The following is a 19,765-nucleotide window of genomic DNA, read 5'->3' as shown; positions in this document are numbered from 1 at the left end:
GGGAGAGATTCAGAATAGTGGGTAATGCAAGCATCACAGGTCACCAGATGAGGTTTTCCTTCCCTCACAACCCGCAGAGATCTTTCTCACTTTACACAATTTATACTTGGCCTCCTCAGGTGTAATCCTATGAATAGCAAAGCAACCCTTGGTGTCACAGATCAAATGGAAATTCTTCCCAGTTTTGTCAATGCTGATGACTTCCATAAAACCAGCAGGATAGGTTATATATCAATATGGGCTGTATAAATGCTGTATACAGATCTTCTTTACTTCATCTCCTGTTAGGGCATACTTAGGTCTGTTCCTTAAGGAAATGATGAGAGGGAGACATTCTTTCAGCTTATGGGGACCAGTTGATGGACGAGGGGCAAACACACCCACTCAGTTTATCCCGCAACCTACGCTTTGGAACTGCTACATGCTTTGGATGCTTCCTGGGACCATGAACTATGGCTGCTAAACACAGAAGAGCTAGATATGCACTATTGTAAGCTATGAAATTTGTGGTAATTTGTTAAGCAACAGTAGGTAACTAATACATTTTTCTTTGATATATCACTTGGTCAGAAATATACTATGGAGTTAGATGTATTCATTAACAAAACTCATACAATCATTTTTTAAAAAACACATTCCTAAATTTTCTTTGTTAGGCTGAGCTGTTCAGTGGACAATGCTCACAAAGTCATAGTCACAGACAGCTCCCAGAGCTGCAGACCTTTGTCATGAGAAGAATGTTAATGCTGGAGAAGTCTTGCAAGTTAATTGATACCTATTTCCTCCTTTTGCCTTGTGAAGAAACCAAAACCTAAAGAAAAAAAAGATCTCATAGTTGGATACTATGACGCCAGCCCAGTGTTCCAAAATGTGTCACCTAGCTGGCCTACTTTCATAAACATGAGCCACAGGTAACACAGGAATAAATCCACAAATGACACAGGAGCATGACTTCATCATCACTGCTGGAAAACACAAAAGTAACAGATGGCTTGTTTTCTCTTTGATGGACCAACAGTATCAACTTCCTATGCCAGGACATTTTGTTGGCCTCAAGGGACCATAAGAGCTGTGATTTAGGTGGGGTATGACAGAGGTAGGAAAGAGGTTTCTTTGGTTTCCAGCTTCACTAGACATGGATTTGGAAAAGTGTACAAGAGAATGTTTGTACGTCATTGTCCCACATCAGAAGAGAAATAATGGGAAATGTCAGGGAGTTCAAGGGGTCTGAAGCTCTGTTAAAGCAAGGACTATGTCTGTCTTATTTTTCATATGTAATAGCCATGGTTCCAGCAGGAAAGAAATGACCTGCTGAAGTAAGATCCCTGCAGAGTGTTGAATGAAAGGACCACTTAACAAAGGTGCTGGCAGGATTTAGAAAAACCAGCAAGGAGTAGTGTACTATGCTGGGACAGGTTCTGTTAGCACCCAATGTTAAGGAACAAGGCAAGGAGCAGTTACTGGAACTTAGAGAAAGCCCTACCGAGAAGGCTGGTAGGAGCTACAGATTCTCATAGGGAAATGCAGGCTACAGATTCTCATAGGGAAATGCAGGCAAAAGAAGTCAGCAGTTTGGTTTTTTTCAGGGAGCCAGTTTACTAGCAAACCACTCGATGAAAGTATAACTCATGTCATCTCTTACAGAAGAAAAAAATGTTCTTAACTCCTCTGAAAGGAATAGTATTGTCATGTACTTCTTGAACCAGATAAAGACATGACGTCAATATTAATTCAACCCCTGTCAATATTAATTCAACCCCCGTCCCTACCACCACCACAGCCCCCACTCCTCCTTTGATATACATGATCTTCTTGGTGGTAATACTATCTTCCCAAGTCCCACGCCCAAAAACCTTTGCCTCACACTCAACTTCAGCATTCATATGCAATTAATCACTAGGTGCTGCTAATTTTACTTAAAATTTCCAAAAATATGTTTTTTCTCTCCCCATTTTATATCCTAGTAAAATTAAACTAGTTGTCATTCCCCTAATATACGCTAGATCTAGTAGGTTACTCTACCTGAGATGCCTTCCTATTCCACCTTCTCTACAGGGCAAACTTCTATTCATCCTCTAAAATAAATTCGCTGTTACCTCCTCCCTGGGAGTAGACTTCTCTAATAATGCCACACGGAAAGAGTTCTTCTTCTGTGTCTCTGCAACTCCCACAATTTGAAAACTTATCACACTGTACAATAATTTAATTATTTTCATGTCTAGTTTCCTGTTATGCTGAGTTCCTTAAAGGCAGAACTTTATTTTATTCACCTCTACATCCCCAGCATTAAACTATGCACCTGGCACATTGTAGGTGCCAATAAATGCTTGCTAAAGGCATAAATAAATTGGAAACACCAACAGATGTCCAGGTCTCCCTCATCTCCTGGATTCTTATATCCTCACAGATCTTGGTGATGTTTCGCTGAACAGCACTTTACTGAGAACTGCGCCTCTTGCCATCACACCCCCACTCTCTCAATGCTCTCCAACTCCTTGCTACATTTTTTTTTCCATTGCACTCATCACTGCCTGATATACTACTATTTATTTATTTTAATTTTTTATTTGTTACCTATTTATTTGCTTGTTCCCCTTCAATGTAATAAAAGTTCTATGAGGTCAAGGATCTCATTTTGTTTGTGGCCTTATGCCTAGTATGAACAGTCAGCAAATATTTGTTGACAAAATAAAGGGATCACATGCAGGGGCTAATTCAGTGGCCTGCTTGGAATAAAGCTGTCAGCAAAATTGGGAGCAGAACCATCACTACCCAGCTCTCAACTTATATGGATTATACAAGAGCTCTTGCTGGCACTGCTCCTGTGATTTCCTCCCCCATTAGGTCAACAAATTTTACACGTGCTATTCAATCTTGAAATAATTCTCATGGAAGAGGAAAATGTCAGTAAAATTGTAATGGATGAAAACTCTACAGATTAAGTGTCTTGTTTATATGCCAATAGTAGGGGGTCACCCTTAAAATAGAAAAACAAGGAAATACCAACAGATAAACACAGCTTGAATTAAGATGAGTGTGAATAATGTAAAACCACACAACCACCCCTGAAAGGGAATATAAAATTCCACACAACTTGTAATCAACACAGTCCTGATTCTCATGAATACTTGGCATACTACCAGGGCCCATGAGATAGAGGATTAACGAGTCACAGAAGAAACTTGCAATTGTTAAATTATTTTTGCAGCTGTTTTGATTTTTTGTATGTCATGAAATGATGCCTTACATATGGATCTTCAAATGAACTGAACCAGAAATATTAAATCTACATTTTAGTCACATCCACATAATACCAATGAATTATTGAGAAGAAAGGTAAATGACTCCAGTGATCTTGATAAAATGTGTGTGCTTGAGACACTGTCAGTGATGGGACAGGGCATTGTCAGAAAGAGCTGAGCTGTCATGACCTGGTTCTCTAGCTTTATGTCTTTGCAGTCAAATGCTCTACCACTGAGCTATACCCCCTCTAGCTTTATGTCTTTGTAAAATAAAAGTAATATGAGCCATCTGACTATATCTTACCCACACTTGGTGCTATTTTGGCTCATAAAATGAAGTTACTTATCATTTAATATTTTATGCATAATGCCAAAAGCAGACTAGATTAACCACTAGATTAGTATTGCAGACTAGACTAGATTAACTGACATTGAAAAGGAAACAGTCATACAATTGACTATCTCAACAGCCATGTAGTCAACACTAGTTTGGCTAAAAAAGCCTGCTGCTTCCTAGTTCGTTGATAAACTCAGAGGAGGAGGTGGCAAATGGCTTTCAGAATATTTATTTGGTAAAAGCAACAAATATCTTCTTTATTTATTTGACTACTGACCGATATAAATTTTTAAAATTATAATTCTGAAAAAAAATCTCAATTCTGTAATGTTTCCATCCATTCCCAAATGTGACACAACAGAGTTCTTGGGACATAGATAAAATCTTTAGTAAAATAAATTAGCAGTATATAATTATTCTTCACTTAGGAAAAGATAATAAAATAAGCCTATGCTGACTTGGTATAATGAATGATTATTTCAAAAAATTGTTTTAAAGCAAACTATATTTTCCAATTAGCTTTTAAGATGATTTCAGGCTTGCATTTATGCAGGAGATTGGCCCATGCTGTCTTATAAAATAACACATTTAAGAACACAGTAAGCCCTCCAAAATTACATTAGAAGCAGATAAATTTTACTCTTATTAAAACACTGTCAGTAAAATTTAATTCAGAAATGGCATGGGAATACAATGCTGTGCAGTAGTAGAAACTGTGAGTATAAACTGGATGATGGGGAGATGTTTTAGAATTCTAGTATAGCAAATTTTTTTAATCATTGCAGTAATAATTTTGGTAACCATCTTGATTATTCACCTAGAGGTCATATCAGTAATATGGCCATCTTTAGTAATGTGAAGGAGTCAGAATAGGAAGACCATATCATCTGTATATTTGAAATGACAAGGAATTTTTACTGTAACTTTAAATAATGGGGATTGGAGTATGGGCTCACTTTTTTCCCAGGAAACTCTGATGCTTCTAAGAGGAAGCCTAGGGCATTTATGAGACATGAGCAAATTGTGCCTTCCAAAAGGCAATTTTTAATATCATTTGTTTCTTTTAGTGTTTTTTCTTCTTCCCTAGGGACTGGAACAAAAATGGGCCTAGAACTTTTATTTGCCTATCAAGATTTTAACAAAAGCAAAAGCTTAAAAGATGAACATACAGTGAATGGAAGTTAGCAACATAACAGAATTCCAACCTTGATTTATTATCAAAATCTTAGAAGCAGGGACGCCTGGGTGGCTCAGTTGGTTGGACAACTGCCTTCGGCTCAGGTCATGATCCCGGGGTCCCGGGATCAAGTCCCACATTGGGCTTCCAGCTCCATGGGGAGTCTGCTTCTCCCTCTGACCTTCTCCTCGCTCATGCTCTCTCTCACTGTCTCTCTCTCAAATAAATAAATAAAATCTTTAAAAAAAAAAAATCTTAGAAGCAAAAATCAAAGACACTATACAAAAAAAACCCAAAAACCCAAAACTACAGGTCAATATTGCTGATGAACATGGATATAAAGATCTTCAACTGAAGTATTAGGAAACCACATTCAATAATACATTAGAAGGACCATTTACCATGTTCAAGTGGAATTTTTTCTAGGGATACAAAGATATTTCAGTTGAATTGCAAATCAATCAATATTATACACTGTATCAACAAAACAAAAAAAATCATATGATCATCTCAATAGATGTGGAAAAGCACTGAACAATATTCAACATCTAAAATTCAACTATGAACAAAGTGTTCATACCACAACATAATAAAGACCATATATAAAAATCCCAGTGCCAACATCATACTCGATGATTATAAAATTGAAAGTTTTTCCTATAAAATCAGGAACAAAATAAGGATGTTCACTCTCACCCTTTTGTTAAACATAATACTGGAAGTCCCAGCCACAGCAATCAGAAAAGAAAAAGAAATAAGAGGCATCCATATTGGTAAGGAAGAAGTTAAGTTGCTGCTATTTGCAGATGATATACTATATATAGAAAATCCTAGAGTCCGCCAAAAAACTATTTAAAGTAATAAGTGAAGTCAGAAAAATTACAGAAATCAGAAATCAGTAGTGTTTCTATACACTAATAACAAAGCAGAAAGAGCAATCAAGAAGACAATTCTATTTACAATTGCTCCAAAAATAATAAAATACCTCAGAATAAACTTAATTAAGGAGGTGGAAGAGTACAGACTCTGAAAACTATAAAACACTGATGAAAGATTTGAAGATGACACAAGCAAATGGAAAGACATTCCATGTTCATGGATTGGAAGAATTAATATTGTTAAGATGTCTATTCTACCCAGAGCAATACCCTATCAAAATACCAAGACATTTTTCTCAGAACTGGATCAAATAATACTAAAATTTATATAGAACCACAAAAGACCTCAAATAGCCAAAGCAATTTTGAGAAATAAGAGCAAAGATTGGAGGTATCACAATTCCAGACTTCAAGATAAACTACAAAGCTATAGTAATCAAAATAGTATGGTACCAGGCAAAAAATAGACACATAGATCAATGAAACAGAACAGAGAGTCAAAAATAAACCCACAGGGGCATCTGGGTGGCTCAGTGGGTTAAAGCCTCTGCCTTCAGCTCAGGTCATGATCCCAGGGTGCTGGGATCGAGCCCCGCATCGGGCGGGCTCTCTGCTCACCAGGGAGCCTGCTTCCTCCTCTCTCTCTGCCTGCCTCTCTGCCTACTTGTGATCTCTGTCTGTCAAATAAATAAATAAAATCTTAAAAAAAAAAGGAACAAACCCACAGTTTTATGGTCAATTAATCTATGACTAAGGAGGCAAGAATACACAATGAGGAAAAGACAGCCTCTTGAAAAAATGGTGTTGAGAAAACTGTACAGCTGCATGCAAAAGAACGAAACTGGGCCACTTTCTTTTATCATCCACAAAAATAAACTCTGGGGTGCCTGGGTGGCTCAGTCAGTTAAACATCCAACTCTTGGTTTCAGCTTAGGTCATGATCTTGGGGTCATGAGATTGAGCCCCACATCAGGCTCTGCACTCAGTGGGGAGTCTGCTTAAGATTCTTTCCCTCTACGCCTACCCTACTCAAGCTTGCTTATTCACTCTTTCATTCTCTCTCTCTCTAAAATAAATAAATAAATCTTATAAAAAAATAAATGAACTCAAATTGGATTAAAGCCCTAAATGTGAAATTTGAAGACATAAAATTCCTAGAAGAAAATAGAGAAGTAATTTCGTTGATACTAGCCATAGAAACATTTTCCTTGGTATGTCTCCTGTAGCAAGAGAAACAAAAGCAAAATTAAACTATTGGGACTACACCAAAATAAAAAGCTTTTACAAAGTGAAAAAAACTATCAATAAAACAAAAAGGCAATTTACTGAATGGGAGAAGATATTTCCAAATGATATATCTATAAGGGGTTAATATCCAAAATATATAAAGAACTTATACAACTCTACAACAAAAAAATTTCCAATTAAAAAGATGGGCAGAGGACCTGAATAGATATTTTTCTAAAGAAGACATACGGATGGCCAACGGAGACATGAAATGAATGCTCAACATTACTGACCAGGTTTAGAAGGTAGGAAAAATAGAGAAAAAATGCAAATCTTTCATTTCTGAAAGAAGTGATGAAGTTTATATCCTCCCAGAAAATCACTTGTCATCATTGACTACTATATTAATTATAGTAAGTTACTATTAATTGGGGAATTTACTCTGCCATATAGTGTAGTCCATGTATGGACCCTTTATATAAATCATTCTGTTTAATACACACAATACAGCCTATGAAGGGGGTAATATCTCTCTCATTATAGAGATGAGTAAACTGAGGGTCCGAAGGCTAAGTAAAATGCCCAAGGCAATTGGCAGAGCTACAGTTTGAATTAGGTTTCATCTACCCCCGAACTTTCAAATGCCTTTTTTTTTAAATTTTATTTATTTGAGAGAGAGAGAGAGAGCGAGCAGGAGACATAAAGGGATAGAAACAAGTGGACTCTCCACTGAGCAGGGAGCCCCATGTGGGTCTTAATCCCAGGACACCGGGACCATGTCCTGAGCTGAAGGCAAACCCTCAACTGACTGAGACACCCAGAAGCACCTCAAGTGCTTTCTCTGTAGTTGCCAGATTAAATTTTCTAATTTCCAGTGAACATACTTATTTAGGAAAAAGCATAGCATTTTTTAAGAAGCTCATTTGAAGAAACTTGTTGGATCCCTATCACAATCCTACTGGGGTTAAATACATTACAAACTGTCCTGTAGTTCCTAGGTTTGAAATATAATCTTTAATCTCCAGTAATCTGGCTAAATAAAGAATTTTTATTTCATTTCCACATCTATTAAGAATTTCTGTGAAGGACCTAGTGAAAAATCAATAGTCCAGAGGAGGAAAAAAAATCAATAGCAAACATGTCAAGTTTTTGACGTTAAGGACTTATCTCCTGAGCACTGAGTTTCTCTGCAAAATATTAAAAGACACAGGTGGGGTGACCATCATCCCACATTAGCAGGTCTCCTGCGTGTCCTCTAGAAGCAAAACTAGACCTTCCGAGCCAAACTGACCCCCTTTCAGTTTTGATAATGTTATAGGTCCATTATTTAAACAACTTGGGTATAAGTGATCATTAAATATCAAAAGCATGTGGCTATAATACCGGTCTTCTCTTCCAGAGACCTTAATTGTGTCTGGTGTGTCAAAAAGCCATCCAGAAACCACTGTTATTCTCCTGGCCCAGGAACGGTGGATGTCTCTCTAGCTACCTGCTGATATTTTCAAGCCACTGCTTCTAACCCATATATTTTTAAGGCTATCCAAACGGTTCATCCACTAGTTCTCTATAGTTTGAGATAAATTTCACTGAATCCATATAAATTAGGTACCACTTCAGTTAGCCTATGTTATAGTCTATGATACACATACTTGTTTTTTTTTTTAAAGATTTTATTTATTTATTTGACAGAGAGAGCTCACAAGTAGGCAGAGAGGTGGGCGTGGGGCGGGGGGGAGCAGGCTCCCCACCGAGCTGAGAGCCTGACGTGGGGCTTGATTCCAGGACCCTGGGATCACGACCCGACCCAATAACCCACTGAGCCTCCCAGGAACCCTGATACACATACTTATTAATAGCTAATAAGTTAATTAGCTATTAATAAGTTAATTAGCTATTAGTTATTATTAATATAATAACTATATATAATATATAGTAAACTAATATAACTAATATAACTAAGTTAACTAATATAATATAATATTAGTTACTATTAATAGCTATATTATTATTAATATAGCTATTAATAAGTTAATTAGCTATAAGTTAATTAGCTATTAGTTAAATAGCTAATAAGTTAATACTAATTAATTGTTATAAAATGTAGTTAATGAGCATTTGAGGTCTCAAACGGGCATGTAAAAAACTATGCTATTTATACATCCCACTAGATCTTTTTATTCTTTATTTATTTATTTTAAAGGATTTATATTTCTTTACTTATTTATTTATTTATGTGGCAGAGAGAGAGAGCACAAGTAAGGGGAGCAGCAGGCAGAGGGGGAGGGAGAAACAGGCTCCTCACTGAGGAAGGGAGCCTGCTATCAGGTTCTATCCCAGGACCCTGGGATCATGGACGGGAGCCAAAGGCAGATGCTTAACCCACTGAGCCACTCAGGTGCCCCCACTAGATCTTTTTAAACTGAAGTTTAAATATTACTAAGTAGCTACTTCGTTTAGGATGGAATATAAGCAATTTTCCATTATTTGAATAGTTAGAGAAAATTAGTATAATGGATGATCGAAAATAATGAAATATAAGAAAACTGTATTTGAACTATTTTCTACAATACACTTTACATTTATGATCCTACTTTGTTTACTAAATTTAGCTTCTGGTTTCCATGCACACACTAAATGACAGCATGAATGAAGCACTGGTCTGGAAGCGTAATTATAAAATTAAATATAATAATAAATGTAACAAAAAAAATAGGGTAAGTCCCCAAAGTGTATCTAAAAAGTGACTATAAATCATCATCTATTATAACAGAAAATGGAAAACACTTCCATGAGACCATTTTTTCAGGATGAACCAGGTCGGGAGAAAAACAAATTTTACCTAAAAGTGCCCTGAAGACTAGGAGGAGCTTAACTAGAATTTCACAACTGATTTAAGTGAGAGTGGAGGTTGAGTTATATTAAGAAGGATGACCAGGGGCACCTGGGTGGCTCAGTGGGTTAAGCCTCTGCCTTCAGCTCAGGTCATGGTCTTAGGGTCCTGGGATGGAGCCTCGCAATCAGGCTCTCTGCTCAGCAGGGAGCCTGCTTCCCCCTCTCTCTGCCTGCCTCTCTGCCTACTTGTGATCTCTCTCTCTGTCAAATAAATAAACAAAATATTAAAAAAAAAAAAAAAAAAAGGATGACCAAAATGAATTCAGGGTCTTCAGGAAGATTTCTTTCATTGTTTCATTTATGGACCCATATGACTCCATAGAGAAATTCAAGAAAAGAGAAGTAAGTGAAAATGTTTGAAATTAAGGAGAAGTGGAACAAGAATCCAACTCCAATGACCTTGAGTATTCGACCTAATTTTCTTTTAATCCATATGGTATTCCACATTTTTCTGTAGCCTTTCAATATTTAGGAATGTTAGGAATACCATTTATGCTCTTTATTTCAGTTGTACTACCTCTCCTCAACCTATGATTTGATAGCCATTGCTAACATTGCTTGAGCTCTTCATAAAAGCCAGGTACCCTCTGTCATTTGATCCTCACATGAACTTTCATTGTAAAATCTCCATTTTACAGGGGAGAAGGCTGGGACACATGGCTCCATAGCCTGCTTTCTCAGCCACTGCTGCGTGTTGAGTGGAGGGACCCCAAAATGATGTGTCTGCGTCCTCATTGCTGGAACCTGTGAATATTACCTTACTTGGAAAAAAGGTCGTTGTGGGCATAATTAAGTTAAGAACCCTGAGATCAGCGTTCAGATGATCAGATCATCTTGGGCTACCTAAACCAATGACAAGTGTCCAAAAGAGCGAAGGAGACACACAGAGAAGGCTATGTGAAGATGAAGGGAGAGCGTTGGCCAAAGGTCAAACAAAGGTCAAACCATGGCCAAAGGTCTAGGAAAGCCTGAAACCACCAGAAGCTGGCGAAGGGAGAAAATGACTTCTACACCCTCAAAACCCCCTCTGGGAGCGCAGCCCTGTCAGATTTTAGACCTCTAATTTCTAGAACTATGAGACAACAAATGTCTATTTCAGTCACCCAGCTTGTAGTAATTGGTTGCAGCAGCTCTAGAAAAATATTACAACCACCATGTTTTACTGCCACTGTTTATCTCTTGTTACCATGAAAGCATGCTTTGCATAAGATTCTTTCTAGTGAAATGTTTTCCTGAAAGCAGTATCTGCTCATAGTTCTTTACTTACTTCTCCAACAAACAATCTACTGTTTCTATTCTACCCAGATTTTATTCTGCGGAAATGCAGCCTTTCCCCAGTGAAAACAATAAATGCCTTCGTCCTGTTCAGAACATATTTTATATACTAATTAAAATAAAAATGGAAACTACTTGCACTTGAAAACAAATTTCATTCCAACATTATTATTCTGAAAACTCCCTAACATTTTAATTCAGAAAATAATTGATGTTTTATGTACTTATGTACTTAACGCACATTTTGAAGAAATTTTTTAAATGTATACTTAGTAAACTTAAAAATTCCATAACATACTTTTCATTGATTTACTCTTATTGAAAATTATTATTTCAGTATAATAATATAATATTGAAATTATGTTATTTCAATAAGGTGATGATGGTCAAAAAGTACAAACTTCCAGTTATAAGCTAATTCATGGCGATGTAATATACAATATGGTGACTATATTATATATTCAGAAGTTGCTAAGAGAGTTAATTTTAAAAGTTCTTATTACAAGAAAAAGAACATTTACAGCTGTGTGGTGATGGATGTTAATTAGACTTATTGTGATGATCATTTGGAAATATATCAAAATATTGAATTATTATGTGGTACACCTGAAACTGATAAAACACTGTATGTCAATTTTATCTCCAAAAACAAAAGAGCTTACAAGGCACATCCATAAGCACACTCACTCACAAGTTCCTTTCCCCACCCAAACCAAGAAAATTCTTTCTAATTGTATTTGATATTATACTAGACCTTCTCTGTTTGTCCCTCTGCATCTACCCCTCCCCCTCTCCTCACCCTGTACTGAGTTCCAGTGTTGACCATAAGAACCACCCAGCATCCCACCTATACCTGTTTCAGAGGATGAGATTTGGGATTTTGGACCCAGTAATATTTGGATGAGATTTTGGATCTCACTTGTTGTGTTCCCATCAATAACACACCCTTGCCCAATGGCTGTTGGTAAAATCAGATGGTGGGAGGCCCTGGCAGATGGGAGGGCAGGAGTAGAGTGAGGTCAGAGGATTTATGTCTTCTCTCTCCTGCAGTGCTTACAGGTTGGCTCGCAGTGGATGGGCTCCTCAGCCTAGGCTTACAGGACTTGGCTGGTTGGAAGACCCCTTACCCATAGCTACACCTCTTGCCACCTGGCTGTCTGCCCTTTTCCCCCTCCACGTCTTGCATGGTGGAAATGCATCCCTTCATGAGACTCTGGTGCCTCCCATCATTGATTCAGTCTCTTAACCTGTCCATACCTCTATAAATCTTCTCTTAAATAAACTCTTTTCTGTCACCCCTTTGAGTGTGCTGTCTTCTGCCAGATCCTCACTGCAGCAGCTACCCCACTGTTTGCCTCCATCTCACATACAGAATAATTTCTCCCCAGAAATAAAAGCATTCCAGGTTTTCACAAAAAAAATTCCAGTTTGAAAGAATTACAACTGGCTATGACTGGTATGGGATATTTTCTCCTTGAACAAAAATAAACAGTGGTAGCCCAGGATGATTTCATTCCTCTCAGACACCTCTGCGACAACTGACTCCTATCATGGGATGATTTTGATTCCAAAATACCTGTCATCACCATCACCAACACATTCGGGGAAGGCGAGGCTACAGCCGAAAAGCATGATATGTTGATAGCAGCTGAGGCGATGGAGGTACATGAAGAACTTGAGGAACTTCTCCACTTCCATGTTTTTGACAATCGAGAAGAAGGGTGTTAGCGTGGTTTGGTAGGGCAGCATATGACACTGGCTGTGGGTGATGTTCACACAGGCACCTGGGAAGTCAAGATAATTTCAGTTAGGAGCAGATATATCAGAATCATATGTTTACAGACTCGTTCAATATAACAGACTGACAAGTTCATAAGATAAAATATTCTGTAAGAGTGCTTATAGCTATAAAATCTGATACACACAGACGTACAAATAAGTGTGTGTGTGTCTGTGCTTATGACAATGAAATAAAGCTACTAATACTCACAAAGGAATAATATCTGTGTCCTGAGCAAATATAGAGAAAAATACACTCTCATACTTGGCTGATGGGCACATAAGTTAGCAAATACTATTTTGGATCACAGCTAGGCAAAACAATGATCAATCGATCTATCTATCTCTCTATCTATATAACATTGCCCTGCCTAGGTAATAAAAGTAATATATATATATATATATATATATATATATATATATGCTTCAAATGCATATCCTTTTGCACTGTAAAATTTCTAAAAATATCCTAAGAAAATAATCATGATTGTGAATATGGATTTATTTACAGGGATCGTCATCTCCACACAGTTTATGGTTTTGAAAAGATACAAATCACCTAAACATTCACTGATAGGAATTCGTTTAAAATACTTTGAAACTCGAACAACAGAATACTTAGCTGTATGAGAGAGGTTTTAGAAGATAATTCAGTCACATAGAATGGTGCTTGTAATAAATAAAATTAGCAAGTCACAAAACAATTTGTATACCAGGATTCTGTTTTTAAAAATACATGATTATACAAAGGTTTCCAATTTTGTCCATGCCAACAGTTCAGGGTCAGTCAGAGCCTCCAATTTCTTTTCATTTTGTTTAGGGGAAAAAAGATTTTTTTTCCATTATTATGTTATGTTAGTTACCATATAGTATATCATTAGTTTTTGAGGTAGTGTTCCATGATTCATTGATTGCATATAATACCCAGTGGCTCCATGCAATACGTGCCCTCCTTAATGCCCATCACCAGGCTAACACATCCCTCACTCCACTCCCCTCTAATACCCTCAGCTGGTTTCCTGGCATCCATAGTCTCTCATGGTTCATCACCCCCCCCATTACTCCCCCTTCATTTTTCCCTTCCTTCTCCTAATGTCCTCCATGCTATTCCTTATGTTCCACAAGCAAGTGAAACCATATGATAATTGACTTTCTCTGCTTGACTTATTTCACTCAGCATAATCTCCTCCAGTCCCATTCATGTTGATGCAAAAGTTGGGTATTCACCCTTTCTGATGGCTGAGTAATATTCCATTGTATATCTGGACCACATCTTCTTTATCCATTTATCTGTCGAAGGGCATCTTGGTTCGTTCCACAGTTTGGCTATTGTAGACATTGCTGCTATGAACATTGGAGTGCATGTGGCCCTTGTTTCCACTACATCTGTATCTTTGGGGTAAATATCCTGTAGTGCAATTGCTGGGTCATAGGGTAGCTCTATTTTTAATTTATTGAGGCATCACCACACTGTTTTACAAAGTAGCTATACCAACTTGCATTCCCACCAACAATGTAAGAGTGTTCCCCTTTCCCCACATCCTGTCCAACACTTGTTGTTTACTATCTTGTCAATTTTTGTCATTCTAACTGGTGTAAGGTGGTATTTCAATGTAGTTTTGATTTGAATTTCCATGATGGCTAACAATGATGAACATTTTTCCATGTGAGTGTTGGCCATTTGTATGTCTTCTTTTGAGAAGTGTCTGTTTGTGTCTTCTGCCCATTTATTAACTTATTTGTTTTGGGGGGGTTGAGTTTGAGAAGTTCTTTATAGATCTTGGATATCAGCCCTTTGTCTGTCGTGTCATTTGTAAATATCTTCTTCCATTCCTCTTTGGGAATTTTGGGTTGCCTCTTTGTTTTGTTGACTGTTTCCTTCGCTGTGCAGAAGCTTTTGATCTTAATGAAGTCCCAAAAGTTCATTTTCACTCTTGTTTCCCTTGCCTTTGGAAACATGTCTTCAAAGATGTTGCTGTGGCTGATGTCGAAGAGGTTACTAAGTTCTCCTCTAGGATTTTGATGGATTCCTGTCTCACACTGAAGTCTTTCATCCATTTAGAGTTTATCTTTGTGTATGGTATAAGAGAATGGTCATGTTTCATTCTTCTGTATATAGTTGTCCAATTTTCCTAGCACAATTTATTGAAGAGACTATCTTTTTTCCACTGGATATTATTTCCTGCTTTGTCGAAGGTTATCTGACCATAGAGTTGAGGGTCTATATCTGGGCTCTCTATTCTGTTCCATTGGTCTATGTGTCTATTTTTGTGCCAGTACTATGCTGTCTTGGTGATCACAGCTTTGTAATAGAGCTTGAAATCAGGCAACGTGATACCCCAGCTTTTTCTTTTCAACATTTCCTTGGTGATTTGGGGTCTTTCTGGTTCCATACAAATTTTAGGATTGTTTATTCCAGCACTTTGAAAAATGCTGTTGATGTTTTGATCAGGATGGTATTGAAAATATAGATTGCTCGAGGCAGCATAGACATTTTAACAATGTTTATTCTTCTGATCCATGACCATGGAACGTTTTTCCACCTTTTTGTGTCTTCTTCAATTTCTTTTATGAGTGTTCTGTAGTTCCTAGAGTATAGATCCTTTACCTATTTCATTAGGTTTATTCCCAGGTATCTTACGGTTTTTGTTGCTATTGCAAATAGATTCTCTAATTTCTCTTTGTACAGTTAAACTACTAGTGTATAAGAAAGCAACTGAATTCTGGTCATTGATTTTGTATCCTGCCACATTAACAAATTGCTATATTAGTTTTAGTAATTTGGGAGTGGAGACTTTTGGGTTTTCCACATAAAGTTTCATGTCATCTGCAAAGAGAGTGACTTCTTCTTTGCCAATTTGAATACCTTTTATTTCTTTTTGTTGTCTGATTGCTGTTGCTAGGACTTCTAGTACTATTTGAACAGTAATGGTGAGAGTGGGCATCCTTGTGATATTTCCGATCTTAAGGAAAATGCTCTCGGCTTTTCCCCATTGGGAATGATATTTGCTGTGGGTTTTTCATAGCTGGATTTTATGAAATTGAGGAATGTTCCCTCCATCCCTGTACTCTGTAAAGTTTTAATCAGGAAAGGATGCTGTATTTTGTTAAATGCTTTTTCTGCATCAAATGAGAGGACCATGTGGTTCTTTTCTCTTCTCCATGTATTCTATCGCATTGATTGATTTGCGAATGTTGAACCACCCTTGCATCCCAGGGATAACTCCCACCTGCTCATGGTGGACCATCCTTTTAATGTACTGTTGGATCCTATTAGCTAGGATCTTGTTGAGAATTTTGGCATCCATATTCATCAGGGATATTGGTCTGAAATTCTCCTTTTGGGTGGGGTCTTTGCCTGGTTTTGGGATCGAGGTAATGTTGGCCTCATAGAATGAGTCTGAAAGTTTTCCTTCTGTTTCTATTTTTTGAAATGGCTTCAGGAGAATATTATTTCTTCTTTGAACATTTGGTAGAATTCCCCAGGGAATCTATCAGGTCCAGACTCTTGTTTTTTGGGGAGGTTTTTGCTCACCGCTTCAATCTCATTACTGGTTATTAGTCTATTCAGGTTGTCAAGTTCTTCCTATTTCACTCTTGGTGGCTTATAGGTTTCTAGGAATGCATCCATTTCTTCCAGATTGCTTAATTTATTGGCATATAGTTGTTGATAATAATTTCTGATCATTGTTTCTGTTTCCTTGGTGTTAGTCATGATCTCTCCCCTTTCATTCATAATTTTATTAATTTAGATCTTTTCTTTCTTTTTTTTTTTAAAGATTTTATTTATTTATTTGAAACAGAGAGAGAGAGAGATCACAAGTAGGCAGAGAGGCAGGCATAGAGAGAGAGGAGAAAGCAGGCTCCCCGCTGAGCAGAGAGCCCGATGCAGGCCTCGATCCCAGGACCCTGAGATCATGACCTGAGCCGAAGGCAGAGGGTTAACCCACTGAGCCACCCAGGCGCCCAGATCTTTTCTTTCTATAGATTGTCTCTATAAATTTCTGTTCTATAACACTCATGGGGTCTTTCTCCTTTTATAGAACCCCCCTTAATATTTCTAGCTTAATATTTCCTTCTCTTGGCTTAGTGGTCACATATTCTTCTGGTATCTACAGGTCCTGGAAGCTCTTCATCTCTCCATCCATTCTGAATGTCACTGTTGCTGGATAAAGAATTCTTGGCTGCATGTTCTACTCATTTAGTACCCTGAATACATCTTGCCAGCACTTTCTGGCTTGCCAGGTTTCTGTGGACAGGTCTGATGTTATTCTGATGTTCCTCCCTAACTGTCCTTAAGATGATTTCCTTGGTTCCAAGATTCATGAGTTTTACTATTACATGTCAGGGCATTGGTCTGTTCTCCTTGATCTTGGGATGAGTCCTCTCTGCATCTAGGACACAAATGCTTGTTTTATTCTCCAGATTAGGGAAGTTCTTGGCTATGATGTCCTTGAATATATCTTCTAGTCCTCTCTCTCCACTCCCTCAGTGATCCCAGTTATTCTAACATTGGAACGATTCATGGTGTCATTTATTTCTCTAATTCTGTTTTCATAGATTTTAAGCTGTTTATTCCAGGCCTCCTCCTGCTCCTTCTTTTCTATCAGTTTGTCTTCTAGATCACTAATTCATTCTTCTGCCTCATTTACCCTAGCTGTTAGAGTATCTAGATTAGATTGGATCTCATTAATAGCATTTTTAAGTTTTAAGCAGCTCTCATTTCTGCCCTTAGAAAATCTATATTGCCATTAATGGTTTTCTCCATCCTAGCTATTGTCTTTGTAACTGTTACCCTGAAGTCTGTTTCCAACATCTTGCTTATATCTATATCCATGAGTTCCATGGCAGAGATCATGGTCTCTGAGTCCTTCCTATGTTGGGGGTTCCTCCTTTCAGTCATTCTGTTGAGGGGTGGTTGAGGGAATATACAGAGTCCAAATTATTGACCACAACCCAAGCAAGATGCACCTATTTTGTTTTTTTTTCTTAAGATTTTATTTATTTATTTGACAGACAGAGATCACAAGCAGACAGAGAGAGAGGAGGAAGCAGGCTCCCCACCGAGCAGAGAGCTGATGTGGGACTCGATCCCAGGACCCTGAGATCATGACCTGAGCCAAAGGCAGAGGCTTTAACCCACTGAGCCATCCAGGTGCCCCAAGATGCACCTATTTTATAGGGACCTGAGGGTTGTTGGCCACTTGTTCTTCCAGCCTGTCTTCTGGGAGAGGGGCCTGCTGCACTGTTAGTCAGGCAACCCTGTTTGGGCAGAGTTGCCCAGCCCTCTGTGGGAGGAGATGGGCTCAGTGAAAACCAGTTTTAGTCTCTTTTATTCTCTGGAGGCTTTCGGTGTCTCTTCCAAGAGTCAGAGCAGAAGTGACCATATCCAAAACTCTCAGAACAGAGGGAATCACAGTCTGTTCTTTATTGAGTCCTCCAGGCCACACTGACTCTGTTTTTGTCTGTGCTGCTAAAAACTGCAGTGTCCTGGGTTGTGTGCCTCACAGCAGCACTCCTAGTCCTCGCTTTTGGGTCCAGGCACATCTCTTCCCTTTGTGCTTCTAAAACCACCAGCTGCCCCCAGTTCACACATGCAGTTCACACCTGCAGCTCCAGGTTTCAGGCTGGGGGGTTACCCTAAAGTCCTTTCCCTGCCCCTACTGGTGTGCAAGTCTGTGCCTGGTCCCAGCAGGGGAGGATTTTGCACTCCTGCAGCACAGGATCCTGGAGCCTCCCTCCCTCCCTCCCTCTTCTGTTTATCTTCCGATATCTGAACAAGAATCATGGTTCCTCACTCCATACCTCAAGACCAACCACAGGAGATATTCTGTTTATAGAGATCCAGATACATCTTCTTATATCACAGGCTGATATCATGGGTGTTCAGAATGGTCAGGTAGATATCCAGCTCAATTCAGGGGACCAATTGAAATAGGGTCCCCTATTCCTCTGCTATCTTTTTTTCAGGCTTCCAGGATCTGAGAACCTCCAATTTCATTCTGTTTCATAGTTGACTCTTCTCCCAGGCACTATCACCTCCACAGCCTCTCTTTTTCCTTCATTCCCTAAATTTGAATGGTTGTTGTCATATAAATCAAAATAGTAATATGCGTGCAGGTAGTGGGATTTTAGGAAGCTATTCTATTTTTATTTCTTTAATTCCGTCTTCTCTTACTGGTTTGTATAAAGATTTATTACTTTTGCTTTAAGAAGGAGATAGTTAGGGGCACCTGGGTGGCTCAGTCAGTTAAGCATCTACCTTCAGCTCACGTCATGATCCTGGAGTCCCAGGATCGAACCCCACATCAGGGCGGGGGGGGGGGGGGTCCCTGCTCAGCAGGGAGTCCTGATTCTCCCTCTGCCCCTCCCCCTGCTCATGCTGTCTCTCACTCTCTTTCTTACTCTTTCTCTCCCTTTCAAATAAATAAATAAAATATTTTTTTTAAACAGAAGGAGATAATTAAAACTTTGGTTATTTTTTAAGTAAGCTACTATTTAAACACCATCTTTAGGTTTTGGAAATGCAGTAAAAGTATTAATTCTAATTTTGTTGAGAGGGGGGAGAAAAGCAAGAAGGGAGAGGGGTCCAATAAGAAAGGAAACATCTCCTCTGATAACTATATAATTCCAAAAGAAATAAAAAGAAAAACCTCTCCAAACCTAAGCCTAATTTCATTTTAATAAAAAGTGTTAAAAAAAATAAGGCTGCATCTCTGATAAAATAGCCAAACTAACCCTTTGATCTGTAATATAACCTATCACAGAGGATTCCCAGCCTCCTCTTCTGCTTTCTTCACAGAGGTCACCTCAGACTACTTCTGATCCTCTCACTTCCTTCCCTGGTCTCCTAAGTGCACTTCCTAATTTCACTTCTCTGTTTTCAAACCTCTCTGAAAACTGCCCAAACTCTGTTGGAAGTCTTTTCCCCAAATGACCAGATTGTAGCCATTAGCTC

General features: G+C 38.3%; 1 protein-coding gene across 1 annotated transcript in view; it reads right to left on the bottom strand.

Annotated features, from left to right (window-relative positions):
• Positions 1-19,765, bottom strand: part of LOC111149076 (corin, serine peptidase) — a 247,662-nt gene that overhangs the window by 159,318 nt on the left and 68,579 nt on the right. Inside the window, exon 4 of the mRNA XM_022505983.1 lies at positions 12,605-12,812. Within this exon, the coding sequence (XP_022361691.1) occupies positions 12,605-12,812 (208 nt within the window). The remainder of the gene's footprint in view (positions 1-12,604; positions 12,813-19,765) is intronic.

The sequence above is a fragment of the Enhydra lutris genome, unplaced genomic scaffold (assembly GCF_002288905.1).
Source record: "Enhydra lutris kenyoni isolate GAN:26980312 unplaced genomic scaffold, ASM228890v2 scaffoldscaffold21, whole genome shotgun sequence".
NCBI lineage: Eukaryota > Metazoa > Chordata > Mammalia > Carnivora > Mustelidae > Enhydra > Enhydra lutris.
Note: the sequence above shows the minus strand (reverse complement) of the source record. Positions and strands in the feature narration are given on the sequence as shown.